We start from the raw sequence: 27,286 nt of genomic DNA, 5'->3' as shown, positions 1-27,286 counted from the left end.
TCTCCGAGTCACTGCTGGCCAAGGACGCTTCATCCCTGTCCCGTGAGCTCCGGAGGGCTGTCCGCCAGACGCCACGCTGCCTGCACTCCCCGTCCGCCCACCTCTCCGCCCCGGGGGCCCTGTCATTGGATGGCTCGGAGCCTACCCAGCTCAGACCTGGCTCTGAGCAGCTCTGCGGAATGAAGCCGGGAGGGGAAGAGGGGAAAGGGGACGAGGGAAGTGGGGGTGGGGGGAGGTCCGGTGGGGCGTGGGGGTTTGCAAAAACAACACACCCATCTGCCATTTACCCCAAAAAAGAGAAAAACGTTCCCCCTTTCTCTTAAAGCTTCGTTCCCCCGAGGGGAAAACGTTTATTTGAGTAGAACGTGCTCTCTCCGTGGATTGAAAGCAGAACAGGACGACAGTGCTTTGTCTCCCGGACAAAGAACAGAGCAGCAGCGCGCTGGCCTCCTGGCAGCCAGCACCGTCCCCGTCCCCGGCCCCTCGCCTTGCTCTTGGCCCCGTCCTTCCTCCTCGCAGAGCCGAGACACCCGAGAAGGTCTGGCCACGCGTCATCCCGCCCCAGAGCCGGGTGGAGGCCCCGGGCTTGGCCTGCGGGAACCGCCAAGCCTCTCCCCGCGGAGAGCCTGGGGGGCGGGCGTGCTTTTGGGGAGGCCGGGAGGCTGCCATTTCTTGCTGGCTCGGACGACAGTGGAAAAAGAGAGAGGGAGGGAGGGAGGGAGGGATGCAGAGGGTTTGCTGGCGTCTCCCGTTCCTTGCCCAGCCAAGAAATTTCCCCATCGCCTCCGGCCTTGGACACACCGCCTTGCTTTCTGGAAGACCTGGCCCGGGGCCCGGGAAGGTTCACTCGGAGGGCTCCCGGGCCCTCGCACCGCCCCGGCTCTCACGGCGCCGATCCCTGGGCTCCAGGAGGTGTGAACTCTCTCCGCGTTCGCTTTTGGGTGTTGTTGGTTTGGGGGTAACCGCTTTGGTGCTGGGGTGTGGCCGGGGCTGGTCGCGCACCAGCCACGTTCCCTGCCGACGTGGTTGAGGTAGCTAGGCTCGAGCCCGTCTTCCGATGGCCGTCTGTCTCGGGTGGCATGGGTTTGCGCCATGAGATACACCTTAAAGGGCCAGAACTCCCTTTCCCCCTCAGCAGCGTTTGGGTCCTGAGTCAGGTCACCTGCTCCCCGTCCCCCGACCCGGGGGGCCCTGGGGGAGGTCCGTCCAGTCCAGGCAGAGAGGCCTCTACGGGGAGAAGGTGGTGGTGGTCTCGGCCTCCACACTCATGGAGGAGCGGCGGGTGTGCCGGCAGGACGACCATTGCCGCAGGTGCTCCTGGCTGAGGCAGCCCAGGTCCTTGAAGAGCTTGAAGAGGTCGTGGCGGAACTTGACGCCGATGAAGGCGTACAGGAACGGGTTGACGCAGCAGCGCACGCTGGCCAGGCTGTAGGTGATGTCGTAGGCGATGTTGAGCTGCTTGCTGAGCGCGCAGGTGGTGGTGGCGTTGGCGTTGGCCACAGTCTTGGCCAGGACCACGCCGTTGTAGGGCAGCTGGAAGGCCACGAAGACCACCACCACGGCGATGATCACCTTGATGGCCTTGTTGCGCTCGAAGTTGCGCGCCTGGAGCAGGGTGCGGATGATGACCAGGTAGCAGAAGCTCATGGCCACCAGGGGGATCAGGAAGCCCACCACCATCTGGGCCACCTGGATGGCGATCAGGGCCTCCACCCGCTCGGTGACCAGCGAGCACCGGAAGGCCTGCTCGCTGCTGCTCCTCAGGATGTCGCTGTACAGCATCTCGGGGACAGAGAGCACGGTGGCCAGGACCCAGATGCCCACGCAGGAGAGCTTGCTGATGAGGAGCACGCGGGCCCGGTGGCGGTGGGCCGACACGGCCTGCACGATGGCCACGTAGCGGTCGATGCTGATGCAGAGCAGCAGGAGCATGCCGCTGAAGAAGCTGATCTTGTAGATGCCGAAGATGAGCTTGCAGACGTGGACGCCGAAGACCCAGGACTTGGCCGCGCTGTACGCCCAGAAGGGGAGGGTCAGGAGGAAGAGGATATCCGCCATGGCCAGGTTGAGCAGGTAGGTGTCGGTCATGGTCTTGAGCCTCTTGAAGTAGATGTAGGTCAGCACGACCAGCGCGTTGCCCACCAGGCCCACGAAGCAGATGACGGAGTACATGGCCGGCAGGAACCAGGCCTTGAAGTCCCGCACTTCCTTCTTGTCGCACACGGACTCGAACTGGGTGTAGTCCACCGTGGTGTTCTCTCCGATGTAATCATCCGTGACCTCATCCTGGCACAGGCACACCTGCGGGGAAGGGGACAGGGGGGCACGGCCCAGCTTAGCCAAGGGGCTCACGGTCTCGCTGCCCTGGGGATGCCCAGAGCGATAGCGTCAACGTGTGGTCCCTATCGTGAGCATCGTCGCCGTCACTGTAGCCTGCACGCTTTTGGACCCCGCCTTAGGTCTGGGGCCCCTGGACATGGGGGTTCTGGATCTTCCTGTGAAGTGTGCTCCCCGCAACCCCTGCCTTCGCTTCCCCCCTTTCTGACCCACCTCCCCCGTGAGCTTGAGGCCTGTGCAGCCCACAGCCCCACCACTTCCTGCCCCATCTGAGCCACCTCCAGGCACCCAAGTAAAGAGAAGAATGAGTCCCAGCTGTCCCTCCCCCTCCCCCACCTCCCAGCCTGCCCTGTGGTAACACAGCCCCTCCGGAGTCCTGGAAGCGGGGGAGTGGGGCCGGGGAAGGGGGCCAGGCTGTGGGCGGCACGGCAGCCCAAGCTCCAGGGGCCTCTGGGCTGGGGTTTTGGGAACAGGGCCCAGCGCGGGGGCCGCCTCTGGCCTGAGCGCCTGGAAAGCCGCCCCTCCGGCCTCCAGGCCTGGGGCGGCGCCAGTTCCGAAGCAGGGCCTCTCCAGCTCTGGTCTCAGCTGCCCCCTCCCTCCCTGAGGCAGCCCTCACCCCCACACAGCGGGGAGAGTGGACTGCATGAGCTCCAAGTTGCTTCTAACTGGATGGATGGAGGGGGGCCGGTGTCCGCCTCCACTTCTGGGATTGAGAAGCGAAGCCTTGTAAGCTGGAGGCCCTGCCCCCTGCTGTGTTCAGGCCCCAGAATGTGTGCCCCTCCACCGGCTCCCGCTCCGGGGTCCCGGCCCCTCGCTCGCCCCCCTCCGGTGGAGGGCAGACGCGTCTTATTTCACAAAAGGGAACTGGCCTTCTAGGGGAGCCTCTGCAGGGAGGTTGGGGCGGGAGGCAGCTTGGGGTGAGAGGACAGTCACCAGGCCACCGCACCAAAGGCTCTTTGCTCAGCTCACGGAAACATGTGAAGCTGCATGGGCCTGGGTGTGCGCACATACGTCCAACACTCGCACCTGCAGAAAGCTGCCCGCTCCCTCGGGGCTCAGCCGGCGCAGGGCGAGCTCCATGTCTGTCTGTTGGGTGGGGACATCGGAAGCGGGTGGGAAAGGGGGCGGCCCCTTCTTTCCCTCGGGTTCTCATTGAAATGGGGTCAAGACTCGCTTAGGACCATGGTTGTTGGCAAACTGCAGCTCGCAGGCCACACGTGGCTCTTTGGCCCCTTGAGTGTGGCTCTTCCACAAAATACCATGGCCTGGGAGAGTCTATTTTGAAGACGTGGCACTAGAAGAAGTTTAGGTTTAAAAAATGTGGCTCTCAGAAGAAATGCCCATGGTTGCGGTGTTGATATGTGGCTCTGTGGACCAATGAGTTTGCTGACTACTGGGCTGAGGTCACTGAGCAGATGGAGAGGGGCGAGTGTCAGCCCAATGTGTGGTGTCTGGGGCCGTTTCCTTCCAGCCAATGCCCGGCGGCTCCCCCAGAACCCTGGACCAGGGAGGGGCGGGCGGGGGACAGGGTGTGGAGGAGGGAGGACACCGCACCTGGAAGATGACCAGCAGCACCACGGCCAGCACGCTCTTCATGGGCTTCCCTGCGGGAGGAAGGAGAGCGTTAGTGCTGGGCAGGGCCGGCTCCTTGTTGGTAAGGAAGCCGCAAGATAGAGATACTGGTGGAGCTTTCGTCACCAGCTCCCGGCGCTGCTTCTGCCGAAACAGAACATCAGAACCAGATTGTGCCTCAGAGCAGCCTGGCCGGTTGCCCGGACTCGCTGCCCTCACCTCCTCTCCCTCCCCCACGGCGAGGCCCCCGAAAGGAGCAGATGAGAATGCGGGGCAGTCTCCCCTTCCTTGGCTCTTCAGGGCCTCTTTTGGAGTCAGAGAGTCCACCCTGGCCCAGACCAACCCTCAAGGTTGAGCCTCAACTGATCTTGACTCTTGGGTCAGAATGGCCTCCTCCTTCTGCTCCCAGAAGCAAGGAAGGCCCGGAGTGTGGTGGCAGAGGGGTGTGTGTGTGTGTGTCCCCCTACACGTACTGGCCTCTCAGGACTGGATGGGAGTGTTTCATGGGGCTCCCCGCACCCCTTCTTTCAGCTGACATCCATCCAGTCACCTGGCCCACGCCTCAGCCTGTCTTTGGGGCAGGGACCTTTTCCCTTTCCCCTCGCGCAGGCCCAGAACCGAGGAGGTACCAGGGACCGGGAAGGGGTGGGAACCCCGCTTTAAACGCCTTCTGGGAGACTCAGCGTGCTCAGCGGCTCCTTAGGGGACCTGCAGGCGAGCAGAGGCTCCCGCTTCCCAAGAGGCAGGAGCAATTCCCAGGGAATCCGAGTCCTTGGTCACAGCACCACCTGCTGGAGGTCCTGAAGTATGACACCCAGATCGCAGGGAATGTTCTCCAGAGGGACTAACTGCCCAAGGAGGGGATTTTGGAATTGGAGAATCCACCTTGGGCTTAGGGGGGTGTCCCTGGGCAAAGGACTGGCATCAAGCCACATGAATAGATAGCTGTTTCTCTCACCTCAAGCAAGGCGTGCTGCACGTTACTGCTAGACACGTTCCTAAATCATTATTCGGCTGTACCCCACTCCTGACCCCTCCTTCTGAATCCTTAGGACTTCCCTGCCCAACCCCAGGGAGGAAGTCCCTGCTACCTAGCTAGCATGGCAGTCAGGCCTCCGCTGTCTCCCTGGACCTGCCCTCCTAGCTGTGCCGTCCGTTTCTTGGGACAGGCACCCGCCACCCCTTTGTCCCCAGCTTGCGCTTGAGTGTTTGCGGCCCCGGGGGAAAATATGGGTCCCTGTGCACCGCCACAGTTCCTCTCTCTCATTCCCCTTTCTGGCTGAACCGCCCCGGGAACCCCTGAGCTGCTGGCCGTGTCTCTGCCCTAACCACACTCTCCTCAGGGCCAACGCATGCGCCGCCCATCCTCCACTGACTCAACTCGATGCGAAGCGCTCGAGGTTTCTTTAAACGTGAGTCTTTCGGTTACCCCGGAGAAAGCCCACTCTGACTGTCAGTGAGAACCGAAAACCTCAAAGTTTTGATAAGTCAACCGGTGAAATACGAGGAGGCAGGCCCGCGTTTCTATTTTACTTGCTAGCCCCTTCGCCGGGGCCCTGTCCCATTTCTTTCCCCTCCACTGTCTAGGGAGCTGGGGCGTGTGTGCGCGCGCGCGCGCGCGTGTGTGTGTGTGTGTGTGTGTGTGTGTGTGTGCAGGTGATTTCTCACTCCAGGTGTGTTGGAGATGACGAATGAGCAGGGACCTTGTAGGATCAGAAGGGGCTGTTTTCACAGAAGGTGAGCCAATGGGAACTTAGGGGAACTCTGGTGTGGGGCGGAGGGGGCCTGGTTGGCGGCCGTGAGTCAGATCACTTCTGTCTGTTACAAAAGTCATACAGCAACTGGCGTTGGGCAGCAGCCTGGGGTGAGGCCAGTAACGTTGGAAATCCTAGGGGCTGAGGAATGGTTTACTGATGGGGCGGGTATTTTCTGAGTCCTTACGTTTCCAGTAATGGTCGTGATGCAAAGAAAATTCCCTGGCACTCCAACCCGAGCCCCCAGCAAGAGGAACTCCCTTCTTGTCTCCGAGGAGGGTATTGCTGGCTGGCTACCCCCCCCCCCCCAGGCCCTCCACGTCCATCCCCTATTTCCCAGGACCTTCAGGCCCCTCAGGGGATCATGGCTGCCCATCAGCTGGTCCTAAAAGCCACCTGAAACGTTTTCTTCTTTGTAATTCCTCACCTGCCAGCACGTTTCTCTTTCTGGGGTAAGAGAGGGGGAGGGAAGAAGCGGGGAAGGTGGGGGCACGGGGACTCTCTTTCAGAGGACGCTAGTCAGGGATGGCTGACAGCCGTTTGAATCTAGTCAACTGCTTTATCCAGTGCTGGCATTCATGCTTATACATGAACTTGTTTATACAGCAACCTGTTTCCGTGGGTGAGCATTTCGTCCTCACAAAAGGCCTGTGAGGTAGGCCCTGGGAAACCGAGGCACGGTGAGAGGAGTAACTTCCCCCGAGTCATAACTGGCGAGCGGTAGACGTGGGCTTTGAGCCTGTCTGACCCCCAGAAACGGCACTCCTAACCGCTCCTCTGTGCCTCTCCTTGTCGTTAGGTTTCTCTCTCTCATAACATCCTGTGGGCTCTCCCTGTGATTCTCATTCTGTCTTTCAGAAAATAGAGGTCCAGAGAGGTTAAGCCACTTGCCTAGGGTCACACAGTTGCTAAGAGATGGCTATGAGATCTGATCGGAACTCTTACATCTGATTGTAACCCTACATTTCTGATGAAAAGTTTGGGGTGGCTTTGGGGCCCATGCTGTGTGCAGGGACCTCCGTGGAGCAGGAAGGGAATCCTTACACCCCCACATCCCACTGGTGCCCCAGTGCTGTTGCTTCCCCGCTACGCCCCCTCCCCCCCCATCATCTCAGAGCTACCCCCACCTCTGCCCTGACCTGAGGCTCTGCTGCCCCCTGGCTGTCACAGAACTTCTGGAACACAAATCTTACCCTGTAACTCAGCTAACTGAAGAAGAAAAATCGTCACTGGCTCCCCATCAGTTTCAGGATAAAGCCCAAACTTCTTAGGAATGCCATATAAAATCGTAAGGATCAGCCCTGCCTGTCCCTCCTGCTTCCCTTCCTCCCTTCCTCCTTGGCACGGCCAGAGCTGACCATCTAGGAGCCTGGAGGCTGAGCCTCCAGGATACTTGGTTTGGCTGCATGGAATCTACAGAAAAATAGGTTTATCTGCCTTTAAATGGGGCTTGCACCCTCTGGTTCACTCTGCTCCCCTCCCCTTAGCTCATCTTATGGCCATTCCCACATTCATCTTGTTGGTTTCTAATGGCAATCGAGTCTACTATCACTGTCCCATCCTGAACCTCTTGCTCCTACACTGGTTTACTAACTCCTACACACCCTTCAAAACCCAACCTAAATGCTCCCCTGACTCATGTTCGCTATTTCTTTCTTTGAGCTTTATAAGCACCTTACCCATCACCCCATCAGCACCTATCTCATTCTATTGCATTGGCGTAGTGACATGTATGTCTTTCTCCCAGCGACTGGTCATGCCTGAATTCTTCAATCAATGAGAGTTGACCGAAAGGAACCGAGAAATCTCAAACAAAGCAGAGAGATTCTCCCAGAGTGCCTCTAGGCTGCAGCGTCCCCCTCCTCCCCAGCCAAGCTCCCGGAAGGCCAAGAGGGATGGTCCCTGAATTCCTTCAGCAGTCCCCTCTGCTGCCGTATTGGACCAAGCAGAGAGAGAGAGAGAGAGAAGTCTCTGGCAGGTTTATTTTATTTTTCTCTGTTCTGGAGAATTCTGAGAGCTTAGGCTACATTTCTTAAAGGTGGAAAGGGCACCTCCGGGCTGCTCATTCAAACTGTGAAAAAGACCAGCTCAGCCCGGATTTGGCATTTTCATTTTGTGTAACAGAAACTCAACTCCCTCACCCACCCTTGCTCCCTGCAGGGCAGACGAAGAGAGAAAAACAGACCTGCCCACCAACCGTCTAAAGGTTGTTCTGACCGAAAGCTGTCAGTGTTTCGGGCTTGGCCGTTGGGCTCTCTCTGACTGAGCAAAGCAATGAGAGCATCCCTTTCTCTTGGGCTAGACGTTGCCTTCCCTTCCCACAGCTAGCCTGTGAGTCTAGGACCCCCAAACCGAGGCCTAGCGGAGGATCCTCCGTGGGGTGCTGGCAGTTCATAGGCTCATTCGCCAGTGCCATCTCTCTCTCCGATTCTGGGTTCAGTCATTCCATGGTTTAATATTAGTGGGAATCCTGAAATCAGCGATGGTGGGAGAATTTACACCATGGTCATTGGCAGGCACTACAAATCAGAGCCAGTTTCCCAGCATTTCCCAGCCCACTACTGCTTGGTCCCGTTCACAGAGGTCAAGCAGGGTCTGTGGTGGGTGAAGGCTGCATCCTGTGTCTGTGGTCAGTGGGGGGGGGGGTCAATGGCTGGGGAGTGGGATTAGAGGGTAGGCTGCTGGGAGGAGAGAGAGGAAGGTGGAAGAGATTTTGAAAACACTAAAAACAGCTCAGAATTCTTGACACCATTCAATCATTCATTCATTCATTCATTCATTCCAGAAACATTTTTCTGCTCCCCCTTCCCTCCCCCAAAGCACAGATTCAGAGATGCAAGGATCAGACCCTGCCTTCCAGGAGTCCAGTCCGTGCACGGCGTGGCCACTCTAACCCTGTCACAGCGGTTTGCTGGGTCCGCCCAGGTTTCTGGGCGGGGAGGCGGGGAGGAAAGGCAGAGACAGTGGTGGCAGCGAGGGCTGTGAGGACAGCAGGGAACCTTCACTTTTCAAAGCCAACCGCTTGTGGCTTTGAGGCCACCGGGGTGCTTGCTCGCTGGTGAGAATGAGCCATCCAGGAACCTGGCCTGCGCAACCTCCGCAGGGTCTGACTCCAGGGCTGAGATTTACAAACGGGGCACCTGGAGCTGGACGGACCCCTCCGAACCCCTCCCAACCTCTCAGGGCTTCCCTGGTGCTCTCTCCAGTGAAGAGCAGGGTTCGATGGGAGGATGGGCTTTTTAGAGGGAAGAGTCCTTTGTAGAAACAGCGACTAAAGGAGGCAGGTGACTGCGCTGAGGCGCTGGCTATGACTTCTCCGGGCTGAATGACCCTCGCTGGTCCATTTGATGTTGCTCATCAGCCTTTCACACGCAGGAGGCACGAGCAAGGCTGGTGGGATGTGCGGCCGAAAGAAACAACCAGCTGGCATTGGCGTGCATAGTACCATTTGCACAACGCAGTCACCTTGCATTTGCACCTCCTCCTAACCTCAAGAGAAGGGAGAGCCTGACCCCTATTCAGCAGGGCAGTAGGGTGGGAGTCGGAGGGGGAGGGAAGGGTCCGGAGCTCCCTGAGGACCTCTCCCTGGTGAGACAGGTCTGGAGAGCCTCACCCATCACCCTCCACCCCCTTGAACACCTGAAGCGAGAGCAGGTGCTGTCCAGATCAGCGCCAACACCAGCCCCGCCACCTTCTTCTGTCCCACTGTACTGGAAAGACACGACCTCGACCCCTTTGTCTGTCCTGGTACCAATGGTTACCCCCTCCCCTAGGGTCTGAAGGGCGCACCCTTCCTGCCTGGCATTCTGACTTCCACCAAAGCAGACCAGGACGTCTTCGGTAGGGTTTCCCGCCTTCCACCCCCACCCACCACCCCCACTCCCCGGAGTCAATCTGGGGACTGTTCTCTCCCACTCGGAGGCCCCCACTCACCCAAGTCCATGGTTCGCGCAGGGCAGCTGAAACCACACAGGAAGGCTGGGCCCCGGCTTGCGCTCCCCTGTCTGGGGAGGAAGTGGTATGAGCCCCTTTTAAGTCGTGAAGAAGAGCCACCCTCTTCTCTGCCCCTCCCACACCTGCTCCTCCCTCTAGTCCAGCCTCACAGGGACCCAGGGTTTGAGATGTGAACCAGTGCCAGCCCACGTGCTGGTCACAGGATCGTGAATCACTGAGTCATTTACAGTCAGAAAGCCCCCATGCAATCCTTCAGAACAAAGAAGGGCCCAAACTGAAATGTCATTTCTGACATGAACACATAAGGAACCGTTTGACACTGAAATTGGGTCTCAAAAGAACTGGTGGTTCAGAAAGAAGCTCACTACAGACTGATTCATATGCCTTTCAGCATAATGATTATTGCTTGTCTCATTTTTGATTCTTATAAGTATATTTCCAGTAGGACATGATCTCACTCATCTAGGGGAAATGGTGAACATACACTGATGAACAAGAACAGACCCAGAGATAAGGAGCCATGGGTCAGACTGTTGGACCTCTAAGGGAGGTTTGGAGATAAAAGGGAGAGATCAACCAAAGGACTTATGTGCACACATATGAGCCTAACCAGTGGTCAAGGACATTAGTGGGGAGGGGGCATGAGTGGGAGGGAGTGGGGGATTGGAATGGGGAGTTTAGGACAAATATGTGATACCTTAATCAATAAGAAATTAAAAAACAAAACAAAAACAAAAAACAAACAAACAAATAAAAAAAACCAAAAAAACAAAAAAAAACAGGGCAGGGGAATAGGGGCCATTTATTGATTCAATAAATATTTATAGACCGAATACCACGCACAGGGGAATCAGAGCCCAGTGACAGTGTGAGCTGTGTCTCCATCCTTTCCTGGCCCTGCCCAGTGCCACAGGGAACTACATTCCCAACTGCTTTGCCCTCTGGCTTCTGGGTAGGTTTGACCAAAGAGAGGCTCTGACAGATGATGGATAGCAGAAGAGAAGGGATATATGCCCAAAGGGAGTTTATTTTCTTGCGTTGCGTTTGTGTGATTTTGGTATCAGGGTAAGTCTAGTTGAAGGTTTGTCAAGTTTGCTGATCTTTTCCCTTACCAACTTTTGGTTTTATTGATTTTTCTCCTCCTTTCCAAAATTCTCTAGTTCATCTATTCCATCCTAGTCTTTATTATTTCCTCACTTATGCATGGTTTAGGTTTAGTTTGCTTTTTCTGATTTCTTAGGGTAAAAGATTGGGTTCTTTATTGAGACCTTTATTTTTTTAATTTTTTTAATTAATATAGGCATTTATAGCTCTAAATTCCTCTCTAAGCACTGCTTTAGCTACATCTCATAGATTTTGATATGTTGTGTTTTTATCTTCATTCATTTCAAAGTATTTTCTAATTTCCCTTGTGAGTCTTCTTTGACCCATTGATTATTTAGGAGTGAGTGTGTTGTGAACTCTTCAAATTTCCTCCTTTTATTGATTGTAGGGAAAAAAAAAGAAGTACTTTGTATGATCCTAATTTTTAAAAATGTATTGAGATTTATTTTATGTCCCAACATATGGTCTATCCTGTAAAATGTTCTATGTACACCTGAGAAGATGTGCATTCTGTTAATGTTGGGTGAAGTATTTTATAGATGTAAAGTGAAGAGATTGGATCACCTAGTCCAGTGATCGGCAAACTCATTAGTCAACAGAGCCAAATATCAATAGTACAACGATTGACATTTCTTTTGAGAGCCAAAATTTTTTAAACTTAAACTTCTTCTAACGCCACTTCTTCAACATAGACTCACCCAGGTCATGGTAGTTTGTGGAAGAGCCACACTCAAGGGGCCACAGAGCCGCATGTGGCTCGCGAGCCGCAGTTTGTCGACCATGGACCTAGGAGAGATCTAAACGTTGGCATCTGAGAGTGTGAAGTGCAGGACTTTCTCGTGGCATCCTGACCACTGCTTAACCACTCTCTGTTATTCCAAATTCCCTGACAGGGACAGGAGAAGCCTCACTGAACCTCCCCTCTAGCCCTCAGGCTTTTAGGAATTCAGCAATCTCTTGAACTAGGTGGGAAGGACTTTTATGGGTTATATCTGGGCAGGGTGTTGGGTCAGGAGGAGAAGAGCAACTTCAGTTTGGAACTATTCCAGAAGCTTCCTCCTGGAGCCCTTTTTCAGGTGCCAGGTGCTTCTAAGAAAACACAGAAGAACCGTGTGTCAGCCTTGCCTCTGCTCTAACTGACTATGTGACCCTGGGCAAGTCACTTTCTCTCGCAGGTTCTTGGATGCCCATCTAAAAAGTAGTGGGATTGGACCGTGTAAGCTCCAGGCTTTCTTCTCCGGATATTCCTCATTGTCCTCAAGGATTTTCTTGGTTCTCCAGCTGGTAGAGGCCCTTATGGAAGGTTCCATGTCAAGAGTGTCCACAGTATCCGGGGCAAGACTGGGGGGCTTTGTGGTAGATGCACCGTGTTGTCAGGGGGATAAAGGGCTGCTCCTGATTCTAATCTCAGCAGTCTCAGCTGGATGCCAAGTGGTGGTGCCCAACTCAGACCCTTTTCCTCCTCTTACTGTCCTTCCCAACCCCTTCAACTCTGGTTGCGTGGACATTGCTCACTTTGGTGTTTAGTTTTCGTTTCTGAGCTGGTCTCTGAGGTGGACAATGGGGATTCTCTAATACTTCTCAACGCTAACTGGGAGCTCCCCCTCTGTCTGTTCAGGTGCAATTAGTGGCTGTGAATCCACTCTCTGTGAGAGGGCCAGTGTGTGAGAGGAACCCAGTAAGACTTGTCAAACCCCATCCCAACTTGTAGGCCCAGGCAGGCCTACCTTCCCTGTGCTCCCTCCTCTGAACTCCCACAGCACTTAACTTTAGCGACAGCCACACTGGCGTGTACAGCGATGGCATGTGAACTGCTTTCTATTCTAGAATAGGCTTTGTGCTTCTTTAAAACAAGATGGTGCCATGTACCTTTAGGGTAGTCTTTTCATTGCCCCCAATGAGTGCTGTGATTTTAAAAACAGATTTTAAAAAATGTAGTTTGGCATAGTTCAATAATGGGTGATATCCTCTGTCACAGAAGGTTCTGTCTCATCCATCCTGTTGAGAGCGTGTGTTGCATGCCTAGCAAGGGACTAGAAGCTGGCTCCTTGAGACTGCTGCCTCCTCACCCTGGAGAACCTTAAAAGTCAGAGCAGGGACTTGAGAAGGGAAGTCCCTTATCGATGCACAAGGGTTTATGAGAGCTCTGTGGAGGATGCGCTTTGTTTTATAAGGGAAGGCATGCTCTCGGTTTCCTGTTCTCTGATTGAAGCGCCATGGATCCTCCCATGTGTCTGAACCAAGGACATGCCCATTACAGAGGCCAATGCATTGTGCTTGCTCATTCCTGGAGCATCTCTGGACCCCCAGGCCTTTGTTCCGTTTTGATTGCCTTCCAGAAATGGAGGCTGTTCAACACTGGATGCCTACTAAGTAGGTACTTAGTTCACATTTGATGGATTGATGAAATGACTTCAACTTTTTCCTAAGATGCCACCACTTTCTCCACCTCATTCCTGGGAACGCCTTTCTCTTCCTTTTCAATTTCCTTCATTGGGAGCTGTCTGCAGATCCTGGTCTCGGCAGCAACTTGAAGAGGACCTGCATCATGGCACAGCAGAGAACAGCCTGCTCTCGGGGAATGGGTCCTAGGACACCTGTTTTGCTTCTGCAGTGACTTCCTTCAACAAGTATTTGATGAGCTCTCATGTGGCAAGCACAGCGCGAGACTCTACAGACACAGAGATGAACACCCATGCTCCCTGGCTCACCAAGTTCACATCGAGCATGGTGGGTGTGTTAGTCAGTTCGGCTGCCGTAACAAAATGCCACAGGCCGATTGGCTTACAGAACAAAAACTCATTTTCTCACAGTTCTGAAGCTTGGAAATCCCAGATGAAGGTCCAGCTGGGTCAGCCTTTTTTTCCTGGCTTGTAGATGGCTGCCTTCTCACCTGTCCTTACATGGCCTTTCTGCACATGTGCAAGGGTTGAGACAGGGAGAAAAAGTGAGCTCACCGGTGTCTCTTCTTCTAAGAACATCCATCCTGTTGAGCCAGGGCCCCACTCTTATCACCTTACTCAGCTTAATAACTTTCTTACGGGTCCCGTCTGAAAATGCAAACCCTGGGTGTTAGGGCTTCAACATGTGAATGTGAGGGGACACAAACATTCATTCCATAACAGCGGGGGAGATAGAAAAAGAATGAGGCAATTACTCAGAAGCACTAAAAGTGTGAAAACATGCATGGGAAGGTGAGCATTAAATTTAGGATGGGGAAAGAGGAGGATGCAAATAGAAAAGAAAATCCAGGAGCACCAACTATGCTGATAAAGCTTTGTGGTGGACAAAGGTATCCCTGTGTTCTTTGAAACTTTATGCATTAAATAATTCATAATGTTTAAAAATAGTTGTCCTAAATGGTTTGGCTCAGTGGATAGAGCGTCGGCCTGTGGACTTAAGGGTCCCAGGTTCCATTCCGGTCAAGGGCATGCACCTTGGTTGCAGGCACATCTCCAGTAGGGAGTGTGCAAGAGGCAGCTGATTGATGCTTCTCTCTCATTGATGTTTCTAACTCTCTATTCCTCTCCCTTCCTCTCTGTAAAAAAAAAAAAAAAAATCAATAAAATATGTTTTAAAAATAAAAATAGTGGAAAAAATTATAGAACAATGTAGTAAGAGCGAATGTTGGGGACTGGCAAAGCCCAGCGCACCATAGGAGCACATAGGCGGGGAATTGGGAAAACCTTGGGGAAAGTGGAATTTATGGGACGTAGGAGGGACCCAGGCAAAGAGAGGACGGTATTGGTGAGTGGTCAGTAGCAAGTGTCAAGGCAGATGTTGGGCAGTTTGCCTACTTTCTCAGAATCGCTCAGTTTGAGAGTTCAGGAGCCAGGGAGAGCCACCCTGTTAAACTTGGCCTCCTTGCAATAAGCCCTGGTCACTACTGGCCAGAGAGCATGCCAGCTCACAGAAAACAATGTCTCCACGTGTGCACGGGGCTTCCACATTTCTAAGTACATTCTTATATCTTATCTCATTTAACCCACAGAGTTGCTATTCGGTAGGTTTCAATTTTCTGATTGAAGAAACAGAGACTTCGAAGAGAAGAAGTGGCTTGACCTTTGACTTCAAGCTCAGGGACTTTTCCCGCCACGCCAGGCTGACGCTAGGCATGACCTGAAGGGCCCAGGCCCTGGCTGTTCTGTCCCCGCCTGGAAAAGATGCCATCAGGCGAGGCTCCGTGTTCTCTGAGAACGTGCGCACTGTGTTTGGGGAAGTCCTGCTCCTGAGCAAAGGTTTCTGAGAAGGAGCAGTAATCAGAACCTGGGAGAAACCTTCAGAGTCATTCAGTCCAACTGTGACCACTTGGTTTCTTAGGAGGAAAACAGGCACATGATTTAGCCTTCCATAAACTCAGCCTCCTGTTATCCTAAGACAAAACAGGGCCGGAAAGAACAAAGACCTTCTAGAGAAGGTCTCTGATCTGGGAAGATCCAAAGAAGGAAGCAGACCCAGAAACCCAGTTCTGCCTTTCCTGCACATGGAGCTCTGGTCAAAGTGCCCATTTCTGGGCTCTACCTAGAGTGTCCTATGGCTCCCAGTCTCTCTGGGCTTGTAATTCAATGGGCAAAGTCTAAGATCACACCTCTTAACCCCTCCCCCTCCCTCTAACCCTATTTTATTTCATTTGAGTACAATCTATTCCCATGTAATGCCAAGGAAAGTGGCTGGGCAACCCAACAGGCAGATTTGGCCTTGAGTTAGGGCCCTGGCCCAACAGGGATGCTCCAAAGTTGAGGAAGGTTCTGCTTTGGACTTACCTAGAATTTTTGTCATCAGAACAATCTAGAAAAGAAGCTCCTTGAAGTTCAGCATATGTGTGTATATTTTATGCTGGCTGGTATTAGGAATTATATCTAGAGAGAGACTATAATTTTTTTTAGAGTTTACAATCTTTTAAAGTCTTGTTCAGATCTTGGGCCACAAAGAAGGAAAGAACCAACATGTGAGAGGCGAGGGATGAAGGGGCAGCTCGCCAGGACGAAGAAAAGGGAAGGTTGGCGGGAAGCCTCAGGTCACCCTCGCACCTGTTGCCACGGCCCGGTGGCGGTTTCCTGCCACTTGTCTGCGCGTGCACAGAGAACACAATGAGCTTGCCTTGACAAGAAGATGCTTCCTGTTTTGCTCTGTGGGCATTGAGATACAGGGTTTATGGGTCTGTGTTTTTCATGTCGCCAAGCTCCCTGAGGGAAGGGGTGGGGGCAGGTGAGGATGGGGGTCTGCAGGCAGGTGAAAAGGAAGGTAAGGGAGCAAGTTATTCTTCCAGAATTGCTCAGCAAAACCTCATGCCATTCTAGTTTCTGCCAATTGGGGGGAAGGGGGAAAGGAGGGGCGGGTTGACCACAATGTCCTACTGTCCCCAGTAGCTCCAAGCCAGAGACTTTTTACGTGGCTGAGGGTTGCACAGAGTCCCCATGGTTCTCTTTGTCCCTCAGTGAAACTGGTGTTGACTTCGAAAGCAAGGTGGCAAGGGCAATGGAAAACTTTGCCTGAAATAGCCTGTGTAGTAAAAGCAGGGGCAAGAAATGATGACGTTGGTCTCGTGGCAAGTGATGAATGAGAAGTGAGAAATCGAATGCCCACTCCTGCCCCACCCCCTGATTGAGCCCATCACTGGGCCAATCCGGCATATTTCACTATGGAGTTTCTGCATTTTCATTATTAGAAAGCCCAGGTGTCTTGATGCTTGCTTAGCTTGAGACTGTTGGTTTGGGTGGAAGAGTGTGGGGTCCCAGTTTCAGCTCATCCAGCCAAGCACCCAAAAGCCCCTCCTCTCTTGTTTCCTTCCCTGGGGGTTGAGCCAGATGATGTTGGATGTCCTCTCTGGCCACATATTTGGAGATCCCATTGAGCATCTCCCGGAGGGGCTGTAGAGAAGTGTAGGTTGTGCATTTAGGAAATCCCAGTAGAGCTCTGGTCAGAAAGGACAGCTCGGGGGGAGTCCTGAAACCATCCTGCTCCTTCTCACAATGGTTGAAGGAGCTCATGCTGCTCTCCCTCCTCTGGGCCCTCTTCGTGGCAATCAAAGCCCTTTTCAACCCAGCCCATTCACTAGCTCCGGCCTCAATCTCTGACTTCCCACATGTATCCACTGTGTATTCCAACCATTCTGGGCCAGCTGTGGGCTCCCTGCAAGGCACCGAGTGCTTTAATTCACCCGGGCTTTTCCCATGCTCTTCTCGCAGGCTAAGACGTCTCTGGCTCCTGGATCTCCACCTGTTAGATTCTAACTCATCACTTAAGACCTAGCTCAAAGAGCCCCACCCCCGGAAGAATTCCCGACACTGCGTGCCCACAGCACGCTGTTCATAATGCCATGATAGCATCTCTCGGTCTAATTTGTATCAGAGGCATATATCCATCTTTCTCCCTCCATCAGGTTACCATTAAGTGGCACCTTACTTACTTCTTAGGTGTTTAACATAGCAACTGGCATGGTCTTGGTGCTCAACCAGGGGGCATTCCATTAAACTGAAGCATGTTTCTATTGGTTTGACCACCCACAAGCTCTACCTAGAGCTCACGAAAGAGTGGTCACTCCTTGGGACAGCTAGGGAGGAGTTGGGCAGAAGAGGGACGCTTAGTGGGCATATCTCTTGCTATCTGCATGGCCATCTGCCCATGCTCTCCAAAGGTTAGTGCCAACTTTGGCTGTTGTGTAAAGCTCGTGGGTTCTGGGGAAGTGCCCAGGCTGATGAGGCAGATCGCCAATTTCCAGGATCATCTATTGTTTGAGGAACGACAGGAGCTAATACTTGTTCAGTACCTGCTGTCGGTGAGGCCTTGAGTTGACTCATGTAATCCCACAACCATTCTGTGAGGTAAGCACTGTGATGTCCATTCTACAAATGAGGAAACAGAGACTTGGAGAAGTTCAGAAGTTCCCCCGAAGGAGGCTCAGTCAGTAGCAGAGAACAAGGAGTGGAACTCCCCTCTCCCTCCTCTTTCCCTGCCACAACACTAGTTGGTGACCAGGAACTTAACTTCACAACCAGTGAAAGCCTCAAGGTAAAAAGTGGCCCAAAGTGGCTGTTTATGGGGGTGAGGACGTACCACATGTGTCAAACACAAGGCCTGCGGGCTAAATCCAGCCCGCCAGGCCTTGCAATGTGGCCCGCACCGCGCTGTCATCACTGCACTCCGCTGTCAGTTTATGACATTGTCAGTTTATGACTGTTCAGTAAACCATTCGGCCCGCGATTTAGGCTGGATTTTAGATTTTGGCCCCTTCTCTGATTGAGTTCGACACCCCTAATAGACAAAGCTTAGCTGGCAGCCCGGGGGCTAGGAAGAGAAGGGAAATGAGCCACAAGCCCAGGCTGGGGGCCAGGAGTCCGAGAATTCTAAATTTGAACATGGCCATCTAGATCATTATGAGATATATTTTTCATTATGGAAAATATATTTTTTCAAAATGGGATAGAACCCATTTTATTGAACAGTTTATTAGCTTGGTTGGCATATAAATATCTGGGCATATGGTATGGAGGTCTCTATGGGTACTCTTGCCAGGCCTACATGAGTCTATTGAGCCTTATCAGAGGTAGGCACCAGAGTTCCCTGCAGGCCAGGCTCCCTGGTGGAAGCCCTGTACCCCTCTCTTGAGGAGGTGAGAGAGGAAGAGAAGGAAACATTAAAGATGATGCCCATGTGCCCGAATCTGGCCTGGGCCCTTTCTCTCAGATAGTCTCATTCAGGTGTCTCAACTACCCTGCCACGTGGGCATTTCCTTGCCGATGTATAGATGAGGAGGAGAGGCTTAGTGACATGGAAGTGCCTTAGTGTTCAGACTGGGATTCCACCGCAGATCTGCGTAGCTCCAAACCTAGCAGTCTCCCATGCTGCTGTCCATGAGCTCCAACTCACTTCTGCTTTGCCCCCACCAGGATCCACAGGGAGCAAGAAGTCTTTTACTGACGTGGGTCAGAATGAAGCCTATGCCACTGCTTTGGAATGTGTGGACCCTTATGTTTCTAGATAGGCTGATCCTATCTTTGTTCCGAAGCAGAAAAGAGCAAGGTGCGGGCACCTAAGGCAGGAAGAGTGTGAACACGCAGGTAAAGAAGGTCTCTCTGCTCTGGAACTGGAGGAAGATGGAGAGGGGGAGCGTTCAGTACGAAGAACGCTGGCATTTGAGTAAGTTCTGGTTTCAGCTCCAGGTCCCACCACTGAAGAGTCGCTTAACTCCCCAGACCTCAGTTTCACTATCCGACAATGAGTGATGGATCGCAGGGCTTTTTCTCTGAGTCCCTGTGAGGATGAAATGAAGTGGAATCAGTGTGGTGCCTGCCCTCCTCCCCCCCCCCCCCCCCCCCGTTCCCCCCAGCAGGTTCTCAACTGCGCTCCTGTCTCCCCTTCTCCTCCTTCTTGTTGACTGAATCGCAGGAGCCCATTTTGAGCATTTTCTAGGTTTCTACAGCTGAGAAACCTAAAAATAGGCTTGAATTATGGTGGGTTGAGCACAGAGGTCCCTGGTAGGTACTTATGTGTAAATAGCAGAAGTGAAAAATAAAAAAAGGGCCATTTCATTTCTAGGCATTTGAAACTTGAGTTGAAGAACCCGCATCGTGTGGGCGTCCCCCCGTGGAGTGGCGGGGGCGGGAAGGGGGAGGTTGGGTAGTTTTTCTTTGTTGTTTTTGTTTTTGTTCTGTGATGATGTGGGGACTCTCCGTGGACATGTGTCACAGAGCTGGGAGGAGAAGAGGGAGGTGAAGGCATGGCCGGTGGGAAATTTGATTCTGTCCCTGACGACGTAATGGGGCAGAATTAGGGAAAGGGGGACTGTCGGTCAACAGATGGAAAACGAGACCCAAGACTCAAAGGTTCCAGGATTGCCATACCCTTCTTACCTCTCTGCTCCGAGTCACAGCTGGGCAAGTTCCTTAATTCATTTTCAGTGAACTTCTGAAGAAAGGCCAGGCCTTATTCCTGAAATGCTAGTACGTCAGAGACTTGGCATAAAGGGTGTGTGTGTGTGTGTGGGTGTGTGTGTGTGTGTGTCTGTGGTGGGTTATAGATACTCATGAAAATAGAAGGCAAGAGGCTGGCTAACTTGAGTCACAGGTTATTCTTATTATTGTTATTTTTAATGCATTCTATTCCTCAAGTCTAATTTTCCACTCTTCCTACTACCCACGATTTGCAGGGGTCCTCAAACTTTTTAAAGTGGGGGCCAGATCACGGTCCCTCAGAGAGCTGGAGGGCCGGACTATATGAACTACTAATCCCTACTGTAACACCTTGGCTGCGCTCACTGCCCAAAAAACCTGGCGGGCAGGATCAGACTCCCCTGGGGGCTGCATGTGGCCCGCGGGCCGTAGTTTGAAGACCCCTGACTAGAGGCTCAAGGAGATGTCCTTGGTGGACATCGAACTGGCTGCCTCCTTCTTTTATATTAGCCATCCTAAGAATGGTGTGTAAGTTGAGCTTGGGACCTGAGGCCTAAGGAACCCAAGTTATCCCAACATGTGCCCCGTGAGCTGGACTTCTGCAACTCTGTTTTTCAGATGAACATAATGACATTCTATGTCATGGCTGTTCTTTTTATTTTCTTATTTTTATTGATTTCAGAGAGGGAGAGAGAACTAGAAACATCAATGATGAGAGAAAATCATTGATCGGCTTCCTCCTGCAAGTCTCCAACTATGGATTGAGGCTGCAAACCCACAACCTGGACATTTGCCCCAACCGGGAATTGAACTGTGACCTCCTGATTCATAGGTTGATGCTCAACCACAGAGCCATACTGGCCAGGCATAGTTGTTATTGTTAATATATATATTTTTTAGAGGAGTGACTAATCCAAACAGAAACACAGTCTATCCTTCTTGGTATTTGTACTGATCTAGAAGATTCTGAAGGTGACTTTGTGGAGAATGAAACCAGTTGTTTACTGCTCCCCCTGCAAACAGCCAGAGGGAAGGGATTTCAGCTGCCCTGTGGGGCTGTGGGATAGATAGAAGGACAAGCTTCCTGGCTGTAGGGGGTTAATAAATGTAGGAGCTGTAACACCTTTGCAGACCCCTGAGCACCCAGCACCTTGCAGAGTTTGCCGGATATGTCAGTCTTAGTTCACCAGAGCCTGTGTTCATCCTTCTGGAGCCAGCTCAAGTGCCTCCCTGCAGACTTGCCAGCATTGCCACGGGGAATCACGGACTGTTCTTCTCTGCTCCACAGTGTGACTCTGGCACCCTCAGTGAGCACACATGTTGTTCTTCCTGACTTAAAGCCAAGCCCTTGATCTCCTCCTCTCCCTGAGATCTCAGAGGGCTGCGATGCAGTCCCACCTCTGTCACCAGGACCTCAGGCAGCACCTGGCTCATGGTGCTCACAAAGGATGTGCTGAACTTCACAACAAGGAGTCCTTGGGTTTTTAAAAAACGTGTTAAATTCGAAAATCTCAGTCTCCAATGTCAGCAGGCATAAAAGCAGGTACTCTCACCTCCTGTTGGTAGGAATGTAACCAGGTTCAACTTTTCTGGAGAGTAATTTGAATTACTTAGGATTTTGTATGTGTTTTGAGTACGTTATTTTATTTTTTATCTTTCTTCCCCTCTCCACCCCTCTCCTTTCTTTTCTTCCTAAGGGGTTAGTGAATGGCTTTGCATAAAGATATTGCTATTATTATATTCATAGCAATGTGTTTTTTTTAAAACAATAGCGAAGTTGGGACTAATATTAACATGGACTTGTTTAAATTGTGGTTGATATATATAGTATTAGAATATCATGTAGCCATTCCAGTGGGTGATATATGAATACTTGTTAACCAAAAGAAGCAAAATGACAAAAGCCGATTATAAAATAGAAAGTGTGATTCCAACCTTGCAGAAACCGTAAGAATATATCCACGGGGAAACTCCTGGAAGCGTTTACGCCTGAATGTTTAACCTTTCATTTGGGAGGTGGGATTTTAACGTTACTTTTTTTCTTCTTCTCTGAATGTTCTGCAAGGAACATATATTCTGCTTAGCACATGGGCTCCTTGGCCCTCAAATTTAGAAAACTGTAGAAACCAAATCAAAATCCAGGAAGGCAGAGTCGGGAGAGCTGCTGGGAGTCCTGTGGGCCAGAGGGGCTCAAACTGGGCTGCGCGTTAGAGTCACCTGTTCAGCTTTCCAGCCTCACACCAGCGCTGGTCCACTCGGTCCGCACCTGATGTCAATGAACAGAAATGTCCAGGATGGGTCAGGGCATCCCAGGCCTTCCATCTCCCCAGGTGATTCTACTGTGAGGACCATTGCTGTCCACACGTAGCTATTTATGTTTAATTGGCATCAAATAAGAGAAAATGAGGTGAAAAATCCAGTTGCTTAGTCCCCCTAGCCACATGGTCAGTGCTCCAGAGCCCTGTGGGGTTAGGGGCTGCCTGCTAGACAGGATAGCTCTAGATCTAGCCCTCCGTTTTCAGCAGAGGAGACCAGAGAGGCACCTGGCAGGCATGTGCCCTCCATAGAGCAGGCCTGATGCTCGTGGAAGGAGAGGGACCCTGTGCTGACCTGCTCCGGGCCTGCAGTCCCTATGAGCCTGGAACAGAGCTGCCTGGCCATCGGTGACTGTGCCTAGAAAGCTGCTCTGCTTCCTTGGCCTACCCTGTCCTCCTCCTTGAACTTGGGCAAGCTTTGCTCCACAGAATTCCTTCCGCGGGCTGGGAGCCTGGGCAGGCCACCGGCGAGCTGTTGACATGGAATCCAGGCGCGGCGGCCGGCAGAGCAGGGCTGAGTGTTTTCCACGCGGCGGGGAGGCTGAGAAAGGTGAGTGAGCCGAGGCAGAATAACAAAAAGCCACTTCAAAACACCCCAGAAAAAGTCAGAAACCGGAGCCCATCGGAGGTCTGACGAGAGAGCAAAAACAAGTCCCGGGGGAGCCTCTAGCCCCGATGGTTTCGAGACTGTCTGTGGTGGTTGCTGACTTGAGAACGGGCCTGTCCCAGTTCTGCGAGGAGGTGGGAGCTGGGGCTGTGGGGGCTCAGAAACCTCACCTGAGTTCTGAGAACGGTGCCAGCCGGGTGGCGGGACAGTCCCTGGGTGGCTGTGTCTCTGGGAAGGCGCGGGGGGGGGGGTGTGTGTGTGTGTGTGAGGGTGATGGTGGGAATGGGGCCCCCACGGACACAGTGCCCCGGGGAACTCAAAGGCCCATGGCCACTCGTGTCCAGGAGGTGCCTCCTCAGCGCCCAATCATGAAGACGCCAAGCCAGAAAGGGAAGCCCGGGGCTCCCTCCCCCCACCCCATTTCCCAGACTCTGCTGCGGGGGAGCGAGCCTGGGGGTCGGAGGGCTGGCCCCTCTCTTGCTGTGTGACTCTGGGCAGGCCTGCTGATTCCTCCGGACTGTTGTTTCTTGACTTGTAAATTGGAGGGTTGGTCCAGACCAGTCATTTTCAACCGGTGTGCTGCAAGAATTTTTAAAACATGCAATACCTGGCTATGTAGCCAGGAGCACTGACCTCTCTGCCCTTAGACCAGTGATCGGCAAACTCATGAGTCCACAGAGCCAAATAGCAACAGGACAACGATTGACATTTCTTTGGAGAGCCACATTTTTAAAACTTAAACTTCTAGCACCACTTCTTCAACATAGACTCGCCCAGGCTGTGGTATTTTGTGGGAGAGTCACCCTGAAGGGGTCAAAGAGCCGCATTGTGGCTCAAGGGCCGCAGTTTGCCGACCATGCCTTAGACTCAAAAACAATGGCAACAGCCACCACAATAGCCATCGAGTGCGAATGAGTCAAAATTATACCGATTTTGTGGTCAGATCGGCAAAATACATATATATTTTTTTTTGTGTGTGTGTGTGTGTGCCACAGGATTTTAGTCATGAGTTCATGTGCCATGAGATGAAAAGAGTTGAAAATTGCTGGTCTATCCCAATCCAATGGTTCTCACCTGGGCTGTGTATTGGACTAACCAACTGAGCTGCTTTAAAAGTAAACAAAACTCTAATTGTTCTGGTTTACAATGTGGCATCGGGATTTTTAAAAGCTCCTTTGATGATTCCTGTGTGTGGCAAAGACTGAGAAGCACTGGTCTATGCAGCGCTTCTCAAGATTAGGGTGCAAAGGTGTCCCCAGGTTAAAACTCAGAGTCTTATTCCTTAGGTCTCGGTGGTGCTCAGGGACCACACGTGGATAAGTCTGTCTTTAAAGTTCACATCACTCTCACCAGCAAGCTCTACCGCAACCTCTAGCAAATGTGTTTTGGTAGCTGGCGGTAACTGTGTCTTCTGCTAGTAGACATCCTTCTAAGTTCTTTCTTTTTCTCCCCTCTCTCCTTTGAATTCTCACTCATCATTTGAATTCTTACTGGAGGCTGTGGGTGTGAATGAAACAGGGATCTTTCCATCAAGGGCAGAAATGGAAAGATAAAGCCAGACTGTGATGCAAGTTCAAGGTGAAGCAGAAGCCACTTTTATTGGGAGGATTGGGGGAGACTCCATGTAGCTGATAATGATGGTTAACAAATAGTGAGCCTCCACTTCTGCTGGGCCCTCTTGAAGTGCTTTACGCTAGTTATTTAGTCCTCACAGCACCCCATGGTAAGTACTGATAATGGTCCCCAGTTTGTACATGAGGAAGCTGAAGCTTAAAGAGAGTCAGAGGTTTTGGAAGCAAGGCAAGAGACTTGCAATGCTGGGACTTGAACTCAGGTCTCTGTGTCGACCACTAGTTCACGTAAGGGCTTGGGCAGTATTTGAGCTCCATGCCTGACCAGATCTGACCAGACCCAACCAGGTGCAACCAGACCCAGCCTCTTGGCACTAAGTTGTTGTTGGCAGGGAAAGGGGTGAGATGGGGTTTGGGTGAGTTTAGTCTATTTATGTACCTCTCTGCTTGCCTTTTATACTTCTCCAGCCAGAAAAGGGCAGGTGGTCATAGCTCCCCACACTCCCAGCCCCAGGCCCAGGCCTCAGGGCCCTTGCACGGAGATCTGGGTTCGTACTATCTCCATTTGGCTGCCTGTCCCAGCCTAAATCTCTGCTGCCTGCATCTTTTTCAATGTGCACCTTTCCTTTCTCCAGGGGAGCAGGAAGTATATCCAGCTTTATGACTGTTTTAACTTCTTTTTATAAGCTTGTCCCTTACTAAGAGCCTAGACTATCCCTCCCTCCAAATAGTGCTATGTAGAAGGTCCTCTGAGACGGTCACAATTGCTGCAAATTCTAACCTTCTCAGATTCTACTGGGTTCTTAGCCAACGTGGTAGTCAACAGCCCAACCCAACAGTTTTTCCAACTTGACTCAACCCATCTTGTCTCACCTCCCTATATCGGGGTTACAGGGCTGGGGTGGGGGTGGCGGGTGAGGAAGAAGGAATGGAGACTTCTTTGTGGCTCCACTAGATCTTGAGTTCCTGGAGGCAGGACAGAATAGGGTGCCTGGCAGAGAGATTCTGGCATCATCATGTTGATCAGATGAATGAATGAAGGTGACTTGGGTACATTGCCTGAGTGCAGTGGTCAGCAAATTCATGAGTTAACAGAGCTAAATACCAGTAGTACAACGATCAAATTTCTTTTGAGAGCCAGATGTTTTAAACTTAAACTTCTTCTAATGCCACTTCTTCAAAATAGACTTGCCCAGGCCGTGGTATTTTGTGGAAGAGACACACTCAAGGGGCCAAAGAGCCGCATGTGGCTCGAAAGCCACAGTTTGCCAACCACGGCCTTAGTGCATAGAACGAAGAGCAGTGCTGATGGCTTGTCCTGCTTAGCCCTCAGGTAGGAGAGCCTCCTGGCACGGCTCCAGCTTGTGAAGGCCCCGAGCCTGTGGGTGCAGTTACTGGGAAATGGTTCTCTTTCATCTTCTCAGGTTCTGCAGCCGCTCAGGAAGAACGAGGTTTTCTGACAGAGCCCGACCCCTTGCCATGCGGGAGGGGCGAGGGTGGGTTGTAGAAAGCCAACTCTGAGAGCAATCAGCAGAGGCCCCGTACCACGGAGGCAACCCCGAGATTGTAGAATGGGACACCCCTGGAGAGAAGAGACCCTTCTCTTCTTTACCTTCCAGAGGGAGGATCACCTCGTGGTAGCATATGTTCCTAAAACTGTGTCTGGATAGCTAGACTTGGAGACTGGAATGAGAGAGGGAAGGGCTCAATGTACAGGTGAAGGAGTGCCTCTGCAGATGGTTTTTGTCCTGTAATTAAAAAAGAAAGGCCCTCGCTGGTTTGGCTCAGTGGATAGAGTGTCAGCCTGCGGACTGGAGGGTCCCGGGTTTGATTGCCGTTAGGGACACATGCCTGAGTTGTAGACACTCAGTTCCCAGTGGTGTGCATGCAGAAGGTAGCTGATCAATGATTCTCTCTCATCATTGATGTTTCTATCTCTCTCTCCCTCTCCTTTCCTCTCTGAAATCAATAAAAGTATATTAAAAAATGCAAAGAAAAATAAATCAGATACATACTGAGGAGCTAAATGTGCTCAAGATTGAATCCAAAGTGACTTCCCGTTGATCAATTGGACCCGGCCATGGAAATGTTCCCATTTATTCAACTTGTGTACTTAAGAAAATGTTGTCAAAGCAACTCTTTAAGACTCCCTCTTGTCTCTTGAGTCTTATGAGAAACCAGCCAATGAGAGGTGTGCCCTCATTGCCTGCGGGGCCTGTTCCACTCGGAGAGGGTCCAGCAAGAGGCAGAAGTTAAGAGAGGCCACCCCCAAGTTCCAGCTCTGGGTGAGGACAGGTGCTGTGTTGGCACCACACAGGCCCAGGCCTCTCTCTCTGGATTTCCCAGGGACCTGTGTGGTTAATCCATTCACACCAACTCTTCTGAATTATCCAGCCCAGGGGCCTGTAAACTGGCCACTGGTGCTGTTTCTATCCCCTCCTTCAACAAATAACCACTTTTAAATTTTTTAATTGCCAGGGTTAAAGCTTTGGGTTGTGTGGAATCATGAGCTGGGCCTGGGAGAATGGATTAATTAATTTTTCATTTTAACAAACATCTCTACTTAAGTGTCCATCTGCTCCCATGATTTTTATCTATATATTGTTGACTTTGAAACGTATTTCTTTGCTTTGACCTCTCTCCTTAACTCTAAACTCACATGGACAACAACATCAAGAGTGAAAGAGGCTGAAACTGGCTTGGCTCAATGGATAGAGCGTCGGCTTGAGGACTGAAAGGTCCCAGGTTCGATTCCGGTCAAGGGCATGTACCTTCGTTGCGGGCATATCCCCCGTAGGGAGTGTGCAAGAGGCAGCTGACCGATGATTCTCTCTCATCGATGTTTCTAACTCTCTGTCCCTCTCCCTTCCTCTCTGTACAAAATCAATAAAATATATTAAAAAAAAAAAAAGAGTGAAAGAGAATGGACGTTGCATGTAAACCATTGAAGTTAGCCCACGGGAGTGATTCACCAAAACATATTCAGTGACTCCATTTCCCAGAAGTTGAGGCCACAGGATGGGCTGTGATATGCCTCAAGTCTCATAGAAAATTACTGACAGCATTGGGACCACGGTTTTCCCCTCAAAGCCCTGGATAGGGCCTTAAAGCCATGGCAATGCAATCCATTCATATCTCCTTGGATTGCTGTTAGTGGGCACAATCTGCTTGCTCAGAAGAT

At 51.9% G+C, this 27,286-nt stretch overlaps 1 protein-coding gene across 1 annotated transcript; it reads right to left on the bottom strand.

Annotated features, from left to right (window-relative positions):
• Positions 1–313: 313 nt before the first annotated feature.
• On the bottom strand, positions 314–9,663 carry CCR7 (C-C motif chemokine receptor 7). The gene is made up of 3 exons (XM_084861628.1): positions 9,597–9,663; positions 3,892–3,941; positions 314–2,301 (listed from the first exon to the last, which is right to left on the bottom strand). The coding sequence occupies exons 1-3, from the start codon at positions 9,604–9,606 to the stop codon at positions 1,228–1,230; spliced, it is 1,134 nt and encodes a 377-aa protein (XP_084717754.1). The 5' UTR covers positions 9,607–9,663; the 3' UTR covers positions 314–1,227.
• Between the last annotated feature and the right edge of the window lie 17,623 nt (positions 9,664–27,286).

The sequence above is a fragment of the Pipistrellus hanaki genome (assembly GCF_964339955.1).
Source record: "Pipistrellus hanaki genome assembly, chromosome: 16".
Classification (NCBI taxonomy): domain Eukaryota; kingdom Metazoa; phylum Chordata; class Mammalia; order Chiroptera; family Vespertilionidae; genus Pipistrellus; species Pipistrellus hanaki.
Note: the sequence above shows the minus strand (reverse complement) of the source record. Positions and strands in the feature narration are given on the sequence as shown.